Consider the following 13,598-nt stretch of genomic DNA (forward strand, 5'->3'; position numbering starts at 1 on the left):
ACACAGCTCAGACTACAGTTCTTATTTTGGGGGAGATTTTTCATCAGCTCAGGTGTTGGTAGTGTGTCCTTTTGGAGTCAAAGCCCACCGCCTGCCCACTCCTGTGATGTCTCTGTCATCTCTATGTTCCATGCCAAATCAGGCTTAATAACTTCTTTCTCTTTCACTGCTGCTTTCTAGGTAATTGTTCCCTAGAACCTGTCCTGCTTTTTGCCTTTGGCTCCTAGTAAATTCACTATTCAGTCTTCAGTACGATCAGTGTTTCAGAGCAAAGCAAATGTCCGCTTGATGAACTGTAATGCCAGCAGAAGCTTTTAATTAGATTCTTTGCCCTCTCTATTGACTCATCTGTGCACTTGCTCTAAAAATGGAGGATAGACTGAGAAGGTGGGTTTTCAAGTTTTCAAGCTGATGATTTCTTCCTTCCTTCAGGAATGTGTCATTCTGATGTATCTGTCACGAAAGATTGTGTTGATGTTTTTCCAGATGGGCCCAAAAGGGTGGAAGTGGTCGGTGGTTTGGGCTTCTTGTTTTTTTAAAAATTATTTCATGCTGAAGTCTTCATCCCAGGTCTTCTACTTTTAAACATGAGCACACACACTCCCAGCAGAGAAGAATATCCCAAATGGCTTAGAAAACTCACCCTCACCTCAGCTGTCTCCTCCCGTCTTCCTACAAAACTTCTGGGACAAGACCTGCCCTTTTGGGCTTTCCTTTTTTATTTCAAATCTTTAGAATTGCTATCGCATCCAGCAAGATGTTCTCATTTGCCCTTATGAATGGTTCTGAATTTTTCAGACAAAATCCCAAACTGGTTTGGTAGCATAAAAAAGGTTGAGGTGATTTTCAAGTGCATGATGCTTAAAAAAAGGTGTTCTTTCTGTATTGCTCACGGGCAGCCATCCATTGGGTCACTCAGGGCTGTCCCTGGGCCTTGGCAAAGTAGGCAGTTGCTTAGGACAGCGGAATGCCAGCGGTGACGGTGCAGCCCCCAGCCACCTCTTCTGATGCAAGAGCCCTCAAAAGCCATGCTGTATGCTGAATGCTGGCTGCACGCTTGGACCCCATCCTCGACCAGTAGTTCTTCCCTTTCTCTCCCAGCAGCAGCAGGAATTGTAAGGTTGGGTGTCCATCTTAGTCTGGGCCCTTTCCATGGTGGAAAAATTCATCCTTGCTTTTATGGCCAGGAAACTCATAGCCCGCTCTCACATTATCTCTTCCCTTGACTTTCTGCACTCACCCTTCCCTCTGCTTGTTCAGGTTGTGATCAGATCTTCCCGTGTACAGGAAGTACCACGAGTACCTGGTGCCCCAGTACTGTTAAATACACTGCTCAAGCCTCATGGTTTCTCTGCACTTCTAAGACAGCTTTAAAACCCAGTGCCTTCTGGCTAGGTAAATGGTGGCGCGCTCGTACTTGCTGATTTTAAAATCTGGTTTTGGCTCTTCAGTTACCTTGTAGGAGAAGAGCTCTGGGTGGTCATGGAATACTTGGCAGGAGGCTCCCTAACAGATGTTGTGACAGAGACCTGCATGGATGAAGGACAAATTGCAGCTGTGTGCAGAGAGGTAAAGCACTTGTGCTCAGAGGGAGCTGGGATTGGGAAGGGGACACGGGCTTTCCATGACCTGTCACTGGCTCCACAGGAATAGCGGTCTCCAGCTTCTGTAATGCAACAGTCGTTCTTGGAGAGGATGGATTTCATCTAGGAGGTTGCAGCATACAATCTAGTGCAAGCCTAATATGTTTCACCCTAGAGGGAGGACTGGGATGCAAAATGGGGTTGGAATCCCCTTGGTTATGCCTGTTCTCCAGGTCTTTTGGGACTAACTTGGCCTCCTAGGATCTTGTGGTTCCAGTGGGATCTCTGTAGCCCTGCACATACTGCATATGTGAAAGACTCTAAGACATGAAGCCCTTGCTACTCAAAATGCACATTGGTAGAGTCCATTTGTTGGCCAGTTGTGACTGGTGAATAGTTTAATGCACTGTAAGAATATTTCAATTATTTTTTTTTTTTTTTCAGTGTCTCCAAGCTCTGGAATTCCTCCATTCAAACCAAGTTATTCACAGAGACATCAAGAGTGACAACATCCTGCTGGGAATGGATGGCTCCGTCAAACTAAGTATGTGGGGAACATTGCTGGTGATGACTTGAGTTATCAACCCAGGCCTGTTACCTGCTCTGGGCCAGGCCTGTTAGGGAGATGGGTGTTTTTGATGCTTGATGCCGTGGTGATGAAGAGGCTGTAGAAATGCTCCTTTAGGTTTTAATGGAGATCGGCAAGTGTGAATCCTTCTGAACTGATACCAGACTCAAAGTGGGGTTTGGGGTGTGTTTAGCTTTGGGCCATCTGTTTTTGTGGATGTCGTGGTTTTACCCCAGCCGGCAGCTGAGTACCACGCAGCCGCTCGTTCACTCCCCTCCATCGGGATGGGAAAGAGAATTGGAAGAGTTAAAGTGAGAAAACTCGTGGGTTGAGATAAAGACAGTTTAATAGGTAAAGCAAAAGCCGCGCGCACAAGCAAAGCAAAACAAGGAATTCATTCACCACTTCCCATGGGCAGGCAGGTGTTCAGCCATCCCCAGGAAAGCAGGGCTCCATCACGCGTAATGGTTACTTGGGAAGACAAACGCCATTGCTCCGAACGCCGCCGCCCCCCCCCTCCTCTTCCTCCAAGCTCCTTATAAACTGAGCATGACGTCATATAGTATGGAATATCCCTTTGGTCAGTTTGGGTCACCTGTCCTGTCTGTGTCTCCTCCCAACTTCTTGTCCACCCCCAGCCATCCCGCTGGCAGGGCAGTGCAAGAAGCAGAAAAGGCCTTGGCCTCGTGTAAACACTGCTCAACAATAAGTCCATAGAACAAAAACATCTCTATATTATCAACGCTGTCTCCACCACAAATCCAAAATGTATCCCCACACTAGCTACTATGAAGAAAATCAATCCTCTCGGCTGAAACCAGGACAGTGGACTAAAATAACTATTTTGGTGCTACTCCAGTCTAGAAAGCTAGGTTTGAAGGTGCAGGGCCAGAAGTCTTTATTTGTGAGTGATCTCTTCAGTCTGGAAAATACTGCAGGTACTTGGGGGGCAGGGGGAGTGGAAGGAGAATTGAAAACTGTAACTAGAAAACATTTAATCTTACAATGCCAACCCAGACTGGACTTTAAATGTTGAATGTTGTTTCCTCTTTATGTTATCACCAGTAATGAAGACCTTGAGACTGTTCCGCCCCTCGGGTGCTAAGGTAGCTGCTGTGCTTGTCGTTGCCATGCAGAGATATGTCTGGAAACCAGTGAATGATTTATCTTCCACCTATAGCTTTAACAGAATTATGCTTCCTTTCTCTCCCTCTCAGTTCTGTTGGCTAGCACCCAACAGACATAAATAAATCTATTTTTGTCGGCAGTGACAGCAGATATGACTCAAAATTCACACAGTGCAGATATGCTGAGTAAGAAGGTGGGGGTTTTTTGCACATAATTGCTTTTTAGACTAAAGTTGTACTTTGGTACAGTCAGATCCCTGGAGTGTTAGCCAGGAATAGCTGATCAGGGCCAAAGTGCTCTGTTCTTGTGGAATAACTTCCTTGAGCACAGTATGCAGGTACCGGGCTGTAGTTTAAAGTTAGAGAAGTCCCTGTGGATACGATGCAGTAACCTTCCGGACCTGACCTGCTTATTGGCTCTGCTGGAAATTTGCTCTATTTATGAACCATATGTACCTTTCCTAGTTGTTACCCTTGATGAAAACTCAGCTAGGCATCAGTTTAATTTTCATCATTCTGCCTAAAATTAGACCCGCGATGCCACAGGGGGTCAGGATGGGCAGTGCATCTTGCTGTGTTGATTCTGCTGGGCTCACAGGAACAGAATTAGTTTTCTTTTGGTAAGGCAAATACAAATAAGACATAGGGCTCAGCAATCTTTGCGTGAAGGTTCTCCATCTGTCTGTCTATTCGAAGAAAATAATCAATGTGAATTTAGGTACTTTAAATTTATTCTGAACACTGTTTGCTCTGTAAAGCAAATCCTGTTTGAGGGATGATATATCTACTGAGGAAGTAATGTCTCTGGGACTGAAAATATACAGTTATTTACTGATCCCCATTGTTCACATAGACAAGTCAGCAGCTCTGTAATCGTCTGGCTTCAGTGAGTCAGATTTAGAAACTTACTTCACAGCAACATCTTCTGTATCAGCCACAAAACCACCCCTCCTTTCACAGCTGCAGCAGCAACACACCAGACAGTGCAGCAGGGTAACGTGTACTACAGCTTTGGCATCAGTAAGCATTGTTTTTGGAGAAATTTGCTCATTTCTATGTCTGTTTCTTTCCCCCCCTCCTCTTTAATTTTCCAGCTGACTTCGGCTTCTGTGCCCAGATCACTCCTGAGCAGAGCAAACGCAGCACCATGGTGGGGACCCCGTACTGGATGGCACCTGAAGTGGTGACGCGGAAAGCGTACGGGCCTAAAGTGGATATCTGGTCACTGGGGATAATGGCCATCGAGATGATCGAAGGAGAGCCCCCCTACCTCAATGAGAACCCGTTGAGAGTAAGCGAGTATCTTCTGCCCTCAGGTTTTTGCTGCCCCTCCTGGTGAAATGAGGCTTAAAGGAGACAGCATGGTTTCACCACCTGCAGCACCGTATCTTCTTAGATCTCATCGTTTTAGTTTAAAGCCATAGCTGACTTCTTAAATCCTTGTGCCCTGTGAGTGGGGAAGAGTTCTCCTTAAGTTCAAAAATATGATGTTACTATTCCATTAAACAGAGCTTTTTCCTACTGGCAGATTGTTCCTCCTTGCATGCTCCAAATAAAGCTACAAGCTTAGTAAGTCTTTAGACAGGGCTTAAGCCTCCTGATGTCTTCCCCTTGTTTAGTTTTTAATGAAAGGTGAGATGCTGTCAGTTTGAATGGATATAACTGTTCTTAATATAAGCCAGGTATATGACTTCTTCCTCAACTACGCAGGATGAAAGCATGTGATAAAATTCTGTTTAACTTTCGTCACTGTCCCTTGCACTGGAAGTGATTTTTGGAAGAGAAGAGCAGCAACAGAGAAGAGTGGAAGGAAAGAAACTGAGTGTTGAGTTAAATAAGGGTGGTTAAAAACAGGAATTTGGCCTCATTTAATTCAAGTTGTGCCAATTCCCAGGCTATCGGACTGCTTCCACTCCCATGGGATGTGCTGAGTGATGTGCTCAAAGGTTCTGCATATTAACAAGTCTCTTGACAAATTTCTGTTTCCTGGTAAAATCCATCCAGGAAGTTTCTTGCATGACATGAGAGAGTTGGGCCTGTTTAGCCTGGAGAAGAAAAGGCTTCGGGGAGACCTTAGAGCCCCTACCAGTCCCTCCAGGGGCTCCAGGAAAGCTGGAGAGGGGCTGGTGCCAAGGGCAGGGAGTGACAGGCCAAGGGGAATGGCCTGAAGCTGCAGAAGGGGAGATGGAGATGAGATGGGAGGCAGAAATCCTTCCCTGTGAGGGTGCTGAGGCCCTGGCACAGGTTGCCCCGAGAAGCTGTGGCTGCCCCTGGCTCCCTGGCAGTGTTGAAGGCCAGGTTGGATGGGGCTTTGGGCAACCTGGGCTAGTGGAGGGTGTCCCTGCCCATGGCAGGGGGTTGGAACTAGATGGGCTTTGAGGTCCCTTCCAACACAAACCATTCTGTGATTCTGTGAAATCCTGAAATGGATGAATTCTGAGTCCATTGATTCTCAGAGGGGTGTATGTGTGTGAATGCTTCATCCCAAAACAGCAGCAAAACTGCTTGTTTCTGCAGGATATTAAAAGCTGCTTGAGGGTCTGCTGGACATCTTCTGTAAGGAGCCAGCTGTATCTTTATAGTGTTGAGTTTCTAGGGCTTGTGCACTCAGGCAAAATACCAACAGAACAAAATCTCCTATTTATTCAGGGGTACCTTCCCATGAGGATATAGTTATTGTAGGAGTCTAGCACTGGTAGAGTCATGCCAGTTAACTTCCCTATGTAAACATGGTCTGGAATGTTGTTTTTGTCCTCCTAATCCCTTGAGAGGGCTGCAGGATCCAAACCCAGATTACAAGGGTAAAACAATAAAGGATTGGATCCCATCCACATAAAAATAGGGCTGGCAGTTATTCTGTTTGCTGAAACTTAAGCATTGATTAGTCACCCTGATAAGGGTTTTTTTTTTTTCTCTCCATTGAATTGGGGGGAGTGAGAGGAGAAATGGGTGTCTCTGTAATCCAGAGATGAAATCTAACCTTTATAACCTCCTATTTCTTTGGTGCTTGTTTTTGCTTTAGGCCCTGTATCTCATTGCTACTAATGGGACTCCAGAACTGCAGAATCCAGAAAAGCTTTCACCCATATTCCGAGACTTCTTAAATCGCTGTCTTGAAATGGATGTGGAAAAGAGAGGTTCTGCGAAAGAGCTGCTACAGGTAGGTGATGGGGAACAGGGCTGAATCATGCAATCCTGAGTGCGACCACGCTTATGGAGGGATGATCTTGCGGTCTTAAATACTGCAGCAACTGAAGGCACAAGCACAGCTGAGGTAACCTGTCAGAAAAAAAAATCCCACAAACCAACCCCAGAACCTAAGTCTGTAATAAAGGGTTAACAGACTACTCCTTTTTTATGCTGCACTTGCTACTAGCAGCAGCTGTGCAGCATGTTCTGTAACCAACCTCAAATAATAGCTGTGCCCCAGGCCTGACAAATGCTGAGCCCCTTAATTCCTGTGACTTCTTCACATAGCTGGCCCTGACATCTGTATGTGTTGTCATGGTCTGGCCAGGCTTGTTCTGATTTGGACAGCAGGAGGGCTTCTAGCTATCAGATGTTCTGGTTGTCTCCCTTCTGGTGGAGGGATCACAAAGCTCTTCGGAATATGCATGCCTTGCACTAATTGGAGCATACCACATTTTGCCAGATACTATTTCTTACAGAAGTGACAGAAGGTTGTGAGATATCTTAATCATAGAATGGTTTGGGTTGGAAGGGACCACACAGCCCATCTAGTTCCAACCCCCTGCCATGGGCAGGGACACCCTCCACTAGCCCAGGTTGCCCAAAGCCCCATCCAACCTGCCCTTCAACACTGCCAGGGAGCCAGGGGCAGCCACAGCTTCTTGGGGCAACCTGTGCCAGGGCCTCACCACCCTATCATCAGTTATTTCACTGAAAACCTGGTGCCTTAGTCTGAACTCCTGGTGAAAGGAGAGGGCCAAGCTGCCAGGCTTTTTACCAACATGGATGAGAGGAGTGGTTTGTCTTTTCCTTCTGTTAAATTTGCCATGGAGGTGGAAAATGTGCTTCAGCTCTTTGTAAGATAAATCTGTGATCAGGGCCACTCCGACCTCAACTGTGAGAGAGTTCCCTTTTTAGTTTTCCTTTCTTTCCACTAGTTTGTCTAGTGTGTATTCAGTTTGGGTGCGTTGTTGCCTTCTGAGACTGTAATAAAGTGTTAGTCACTGACAGAATGGCAGTAGTTGAAAGACCACTTTTTCTCCTGGATTTTCCAGCCCTAAAATGTCAGAGAGCAGTAATATTCTGTTCCTCAGAGCAGGAGGACATTTTGACTGTAACATTTCTTCCTGTTTTTGACTGCCTTTTGGCCTCTGATGATTTTTTTTCCCATCTCTGAAGCGTGTTGCCTTGGGTGATTGATCCCTTCCGATGCTCAAAAGTCCGGTGGGCTATAGTTGTTTTCTGTTTTCAGAACAGCTTGTGAACTTGCCCCACATGCCTTCAGTCTCATCTGAGAGCTGTTTTGATAATCAATATTGTTTTACTTAACAGAACACCTTGCATAGGAGACTGACTGAAGGGTTCTGTGTTGCAAGCTCTGTGCTGTTCTCCTAAACTCCAGCTTTTTTGCAAATTTCTAATATCTGTAGAAGGTCAAGGAAATGTTTTCACCAGACCTGTGATAACAGGGAAGAGAGAAATGAGAGGTGATTCCTGAAGGAAGCACCATGCTTTGTATTTCAACATTTTTCAGGTTGTTTTTAGTTCACCTTGTTCCACACAGAATTTCACTATAGATTTTGCAAGACTTTCTCATTCTCCAGGGGAATTCACTGAGTTTTCCTTAGTCTTGAACAGGTACAAACATTGGAGAATTTAGCGTGTGTTGGGTGAAAATCTGTTCATCACTTCAGGCAAGCCCCAAAAGTTTGTGGGGGTAACAGACCTTTTAGTTTCACCTTTCAGAGCTTTGACTAGGTTGTTAGACTTCATATAGGTCTAGGTGCCAATATTTTGATCTTTAAGGTCCCTACCAACCCAAACCATTCTATGATTCTGTGTTCTGAAAAATTTAACCCTTTTTCTTTTTCTTCTTCCTAGCACCAGTTCCTGAAAATTGCAAAGCCTCTATCTAGTCTCACTCCTCTGATTATTGCAGCTAAAGAGGCAGCCAAGAACAACCACTAAAGTAGTGGAGTCAACACAGCCGTCGTGTCAAGACTTTTAGATATTCATTTCAGAGACTGAATTACTTGCCCCTCTCTCCTTCTGCTCCTTCTTCACAGAGGTGTTCTTCAAACTTTGATCTGCCCTGAAGAGTGGCAGAGGTATTTTTCACTGAATGCGGAAGGACACGCAACAGGGACATTGCTGATCTTACACAGCAAACTGTCTTTCCATCCTTGTGATGGGAGTGAGAGGGGAAGAGTATTTTGTACGGTTGCGAAGGTCTTTCTGAGAACATCTGAACCTGACCTACACGTAGCAAAGCCAGTTTGTTTTCATATTTCTTACTGTGTTTATTTTTAAAAATAATATGGAGCCTTAGACCATGTTTATCTTAATAAATTAAATCTTTTGCTGGCTGGACTTTTCCTGCTTCTGCCAAGCTGCTATTACACCACTGAGGCTGCTCTGTGCTTTGGATGTCTTGAGGAGGGAAGGAAGCAGGCAGCAGCAATGTGAACGGCTTTAACAGCTGAAAGGGGAATGAGGGTGTGAATACGCATCCCTCCTACAGCACTGCTGGATGCTTCGAGGGAGCATGGAGAAAGCCTCTGTGTGCTTCCTGCAGCCACTGGAGAACTTAATTCATGGATGATCTTCTTGCCAAATTGTGTGAATTGAGGCCCCTCCTCCCCCTTTAGTTTCAACTCAACTAGTTAAATCTCAAATGTTTCTGATGTTCTAGAAGGTAAAACGCAGGACAAATTGACAGAGAGCTCTTGTTGGGTTATTTTATCAGCGCTGTGAGGCTTCTTGGAGACCCTTGCCCTGTATGATAAAGCAAACAGAGCAATTACTATTACAAAGATAAGATTTGCCTGCAAAATGATGTTGAAAACTCCTGTTTCTTAGAGCAAGTCCAATGGAAAACAAACTGATTATGGATGCTGCTTTCTTCTTGGAGATGTGGGGACTTTAATTTTTTTTTTTTAAATGATAGTGGTTTCTTTATGCTACTGATTCCTTTGGTTGCTAATGGTCTGTGAAACAACAGGAAACCTGGAACTACTAGAGGGATTGGTTGTAAACACTGGGCTTATGTTCAACTGTATACTGATTTTTAATAAAATGACTGCTGCGTTTCTTAACTTGGGACTGAGGGAGGATTGGAGAATTCACTGTCACCAAGACAAGTCTGTTTCCCCCGGCAAAGCTTATATCCAAGGATGAATTCCTTGGGCAAACCAGTAAACCTGCCAGCTCAGAGAGGAATATTATCTATGGATGAGCTCCTCTCCTTGGAGCTTAGGTGGAGATTGTGAAATGAAAGGCCACTACCCTTGAATAATTCTTTTTGATAAGGAGTTTGTTTATGTTTCCTCTGGAAGACTCAAGATGGCATACATGGGAAGAAAGGAATTAGGGGCTAGATCTCACTTGATCTAAAATCTCTTACGGCTCTGGTCTTGCACATTTGGCAATTGACTTTTTTTGACAGCACAGGATTAAATCCGATCCACAAATGTGTTTAATGTCTCTGACTTCTCTTTAGCTCCCTTCCCCACTCCATCCTCTGCATCCCATTGAGATGAGAACCTTAATGCAGATATGCCCTATCCGCGACCGCGTGCGTGAACTTATTTTTCTGCAGCACAATTGCTGCTAAATTTCCCCAAAGAAGGTAGAAAAGGTTATTTGTATGTGCATAAGTTGCTCTTCTCAATTCTCTGCTGCATAATGGAAAGGAATCGACAGAAATGTTTATCCCTCTTCTTGTGCTAGTGGTGTGCTTCTGTCTCCTTGACTTGTACTTTGAATTGGTCCTGACTGGTTTCTTTTAGCTGCTTGAGAGGAGGTTTGCCAAAAGCCTTTCCTTCTCCACTGGGAAGCTGCAAGGCTGTGACCATGAACGTGTGTCATCTTGTCCCAGGCTTTTGGTTTTTTTCTCCACCTGTGATGGGTGGGAAAAGGAGGCAACAGCTACGGTGTGCCTGGACCTCATTTCAAGTTAACAGGCACATCATGTTTTTATGTTCTCAGAAAATCTTAAAAAATTTTGTAACTACCTTAAGCTTAAGAGAATAGGATTATTTTTGTTGTTGTTCTGAGATACATCCTTTCCTCCACTCTTTCTTCATCTGTGCATCACCTGGCATGAGTTTTCACATAGCCCTTAACAGCACCTTCCTGTCTGAAGAGTGCTCTTAAATAGCAACTCTCTGACTTAACCTCTGGGGCTTATTTTTCTGAGAACATCTTGACTCCGCTGTGATTTGAAAGTGACTCCAACTAGAGAACTTTGGCTTTGCTTTTTTAAAAAAAATACTCTATGAACTGAGTCGCCTGAGTTAACCATTTTTAATCACAGCCCTTAATTATTTATTTGCCTATTAATATTAAAGTCTATCTTCTGTATTAGAACATAAAATATTCAATTGTTTGAGTATCCTTTCAGAAAATTGGCTTCCTTTTTGAGGGATTTCGAGCAATCCTATGCCAGAAATGATACAATGTGCTACAGCTTACAAAGGGCTTGGTGGAGGGAGAGGCTAAAACTCATCTTTTCCAAAACAAAGATTGTCATAGTTAAGAAGCAACCAGTAACTTCGACAAGATGCCTCCTATATTTCAAGAATGGGCATTGATTTGTATAACTTTAGGTTTTCTTTAAACAAACGATTGATTCGGAGTTCACCAGGGCCAAGAGTTTGTGTGGGAGAGGAGTAGGCAGACCCACCAAACTGTTCCCCTTTTAAACAAAAGGGGTGCATGGTTTTCTCCAGCAAGGAGGCTCCTTGAGAAAGGAGGTTTCCATGGAGACACTTACTTGACTTAAACTATCTGGTTTGGGCTTGAGAAGACACATCGGACACAAAACCACTATTTTGCAAAACAACTGGGGTTGCCGCAGTGTTTTGTTACCAGCTTGACGCCCCTTTTCAGGGGGCCTGGTTTTGAGAAAGTGCCAAAAATGTTGCCTGGTCAGAAATGTGAGGCATGTAAAAGGCTGTTGCTTCTTAGCTGAGGTCTCTGTTAGTATCCTAATCCATCTGTCTCTCAAAATGCCGCGGGTTGGTGTAAGTAGGGCACATTTGCAGCAAAGTACTGTGCAAGAGTGGACTGCAATGGCCTGTAAGTAGGTACTTGCTTCTTTAAAGCCCAACATCCTTGGCTGAAAGTAAAATTGTCCAAAGGAAGTCCAAGAATAATATTTGTTTGAACCTCATTCCTAATTAAGAGCTTGCATAATCCCTTTGTACAGTAGATGATGGCGTCTTCAATGTTAAAATTGGTAAAGTCCGATTCTCCATTCATCTTCCCACCATAAAATCAGACTTTTTAATGGTTTCTTACTTCAACAGTAATAGAGAGCCTGTAGGTGTATTTTGGGGTCGTAAGCTGAACTGGTTCAAGTGTATGGATAATTAATGCTCTATGACCCATTCTTTTGTTGCTCATGACAACTCACAACACCAAAGATGGGATCTTAGAGAAGCAGCTGCCAACTTTGACAGGTAATAGCCAACAGTAATGAAACTGCAATACAGAGATGGGAGCTGGACTGAAACTTGCTGCCAAAATGGATCCCTGTAGAGAAGTGGTGGGAAGAGCTGCAGAAGAAGGTGGAGTTGGTCCAAGGAAAGCAAGGGTAGGATGAAGCAAAGGTTAAAACCTCACCTGCGCAATTGCCAAGGAAATTCAGGGAGTGTCGCAGCAGCCTGCTGCATCGCAAGGCAGCAACATCTCGGAGGAGAGCAGAAAGGAGTCTGGGAGAGGAAGAGGTGCTGGAAGTGGAGACTGGAGCAGCAATATGACTTTGAGTCACAGCCCGTGCTAAGAGAGCTGGAGCTAATCCCGGAGGTTTGCAGAAATGACAAAATTCAGCTGAAAAGGCAAAGTGGGAGCTAGAGCAGAGGAGATGACCTTGATGTGCCAAGGAACTGAAGAGAGGCCAGATTTCGCGGGTGCGTGAAACGGCAGAAGCAAATTTAACACAGGCTTCTGTGGATGACAAGCAGCTCATTCCCTCTTGCCTTGCAGCATCGGTACAGCGTCTTTTCACAATCAGTACTGCTTTGGGATCGGGTCAGCGGCCACTGGGCTTTGGTGTCGTGATTGTGAAAAAAGCCTTTGTCACTCTGCACCTGCAGATTTCTGACTGCAGCTTTAACCTGCTGGCAAACGTCTTTGTATCATCATGTCCCACCTGGAAATACAGGGGCTGTTGCAGTTTTAAAATCAGCTAGATAATGTGTATATCTTCATACTGCCTTGGCGTAACTCTCCTGTTGTGCCAGGTTTGTATAACGTGTGAGGTCAGCACAGCCATTCTAAAAATAAAACCGAAACATTAAATAAAACCTGAATGAATGACTTGGTTCTCCTTCACTTGTTGTTTCAATGACCTTTGCAGTGACAGTAGAACTGAGCAGGGGTGCTTAAAGGAGGAGTTTTGTTTCTCTGATCTGTCTAGATTAATCACCTATTCGATCAAGCAAAGTGACTATGCTAAAAGCTGTTGCATCAAGTGTGATTTTTACCACTCAGGTGTAGTTAATGCTCTGACAAACATCGGTCTGGAAGCACAATCTAGACCGTGGCTTGAGGAGGGAGTGGCTGGCAAGGGAAATTGTTGCCTCCTGGATGCTTGTTTTCTCCCCAGGTAGAGCTTGGTGTCCGAGGCTCCTCATGTGAAGGAGGAAATCAGGGGAGGGTTTGGGTTAGGTACCTACACCCACCTTCCCCAGCATTGCTTTTTCTTGCGGGGTTGGTAAGATGAAGCTGATGACACGAGCAGGACTTTATCATCCTATGGACTTGTTTGCACAAGTCCCTCATTGCAGCAGGGAGCAGGAACGTCATGGTTTGGGGAGGAAGCCTGTGCCACCCCCCCCCCCCCCCAGCTCTTTTTTGGGAAAGCCAGAGGAGAGACCTGTTTCTCCGGTTTGTGCAAAGACGAGGGGCCCCATCACTTGAGCAAGAGGAACGTTGCAGCCCAACTGGCTGGGATTGTGGGCGATTCTCTTTGCCGTGATGTGGTAGCATCCCATGTGGCATCTCCTTGTCCCATTAGAGAAAGGAAATCTAACTGGGCTGCCACCACCTCCTCCTCTGAAGCTCCACCAAACAGGGTACCAGGCAAACTTACGCTCCTGGTAACGTGCCCCTGAAAATGCTACTGGA

The 13,598-nt window shown here is 45.0% G+C and overlaps 1 protein-coding gene across 4 annotated transcripts in view; it reads left to right on the forward strand.

Annotated features, from left to right (window-relative positions):
- The window catches only part of PAK1 (p21 (RAC1) activated kinase 1), a 79,939-nt gene extending 67,140 nt beyond the window's left edge, over positions 1-12,799 (forward strand). For all 4 annotated transcript variants that reach the window (XM_075742549.1, XM_075742548.1, XM_075742550.1 and 1 more), the window contains 5 exons: positions 1,452-1,569; positions 2,028-2,127; positions 4,373-4,569; positions 6,301-6,438; positions 8,349-12,799. In XM_075742549.1, coding sequence (XP_075598664.1) covers positions 1,452-1,569; positions 2,028-2,127; positions 4,373-4,569; positions 6,301-6,438; positions 8,349-8,435 — 640 coding nt within the window. In that variant the 3' untranslated portion in view covers positions 8,436-12,799. The remainder of the gene's footprint in view (positions 1-1,451; positions 1,570-2,027; positions 2,128-4,372; positions 4,570-6,300; positions 6,439-8,348) is intronic.
- Positions 12,800-13,598: the final 799 nt, after the last annotated feature.

Source organism: Balearica regulorum, chromosome 1 (genome assembly GCF_011004875.1).
Source record: "Balearica regulorum gibbericeps isolate bBalReg1 chromosome 1, bBalReg1.pri, whole genome shotgun sequence".
In the NCBI taxonomy this organism is placed as follows: domain Eukaryota; kingdom Metazoa; phylum Chordata; class Aves; order Gruiformes; family Gruidae; genus Balearica; species Balearica regulorum.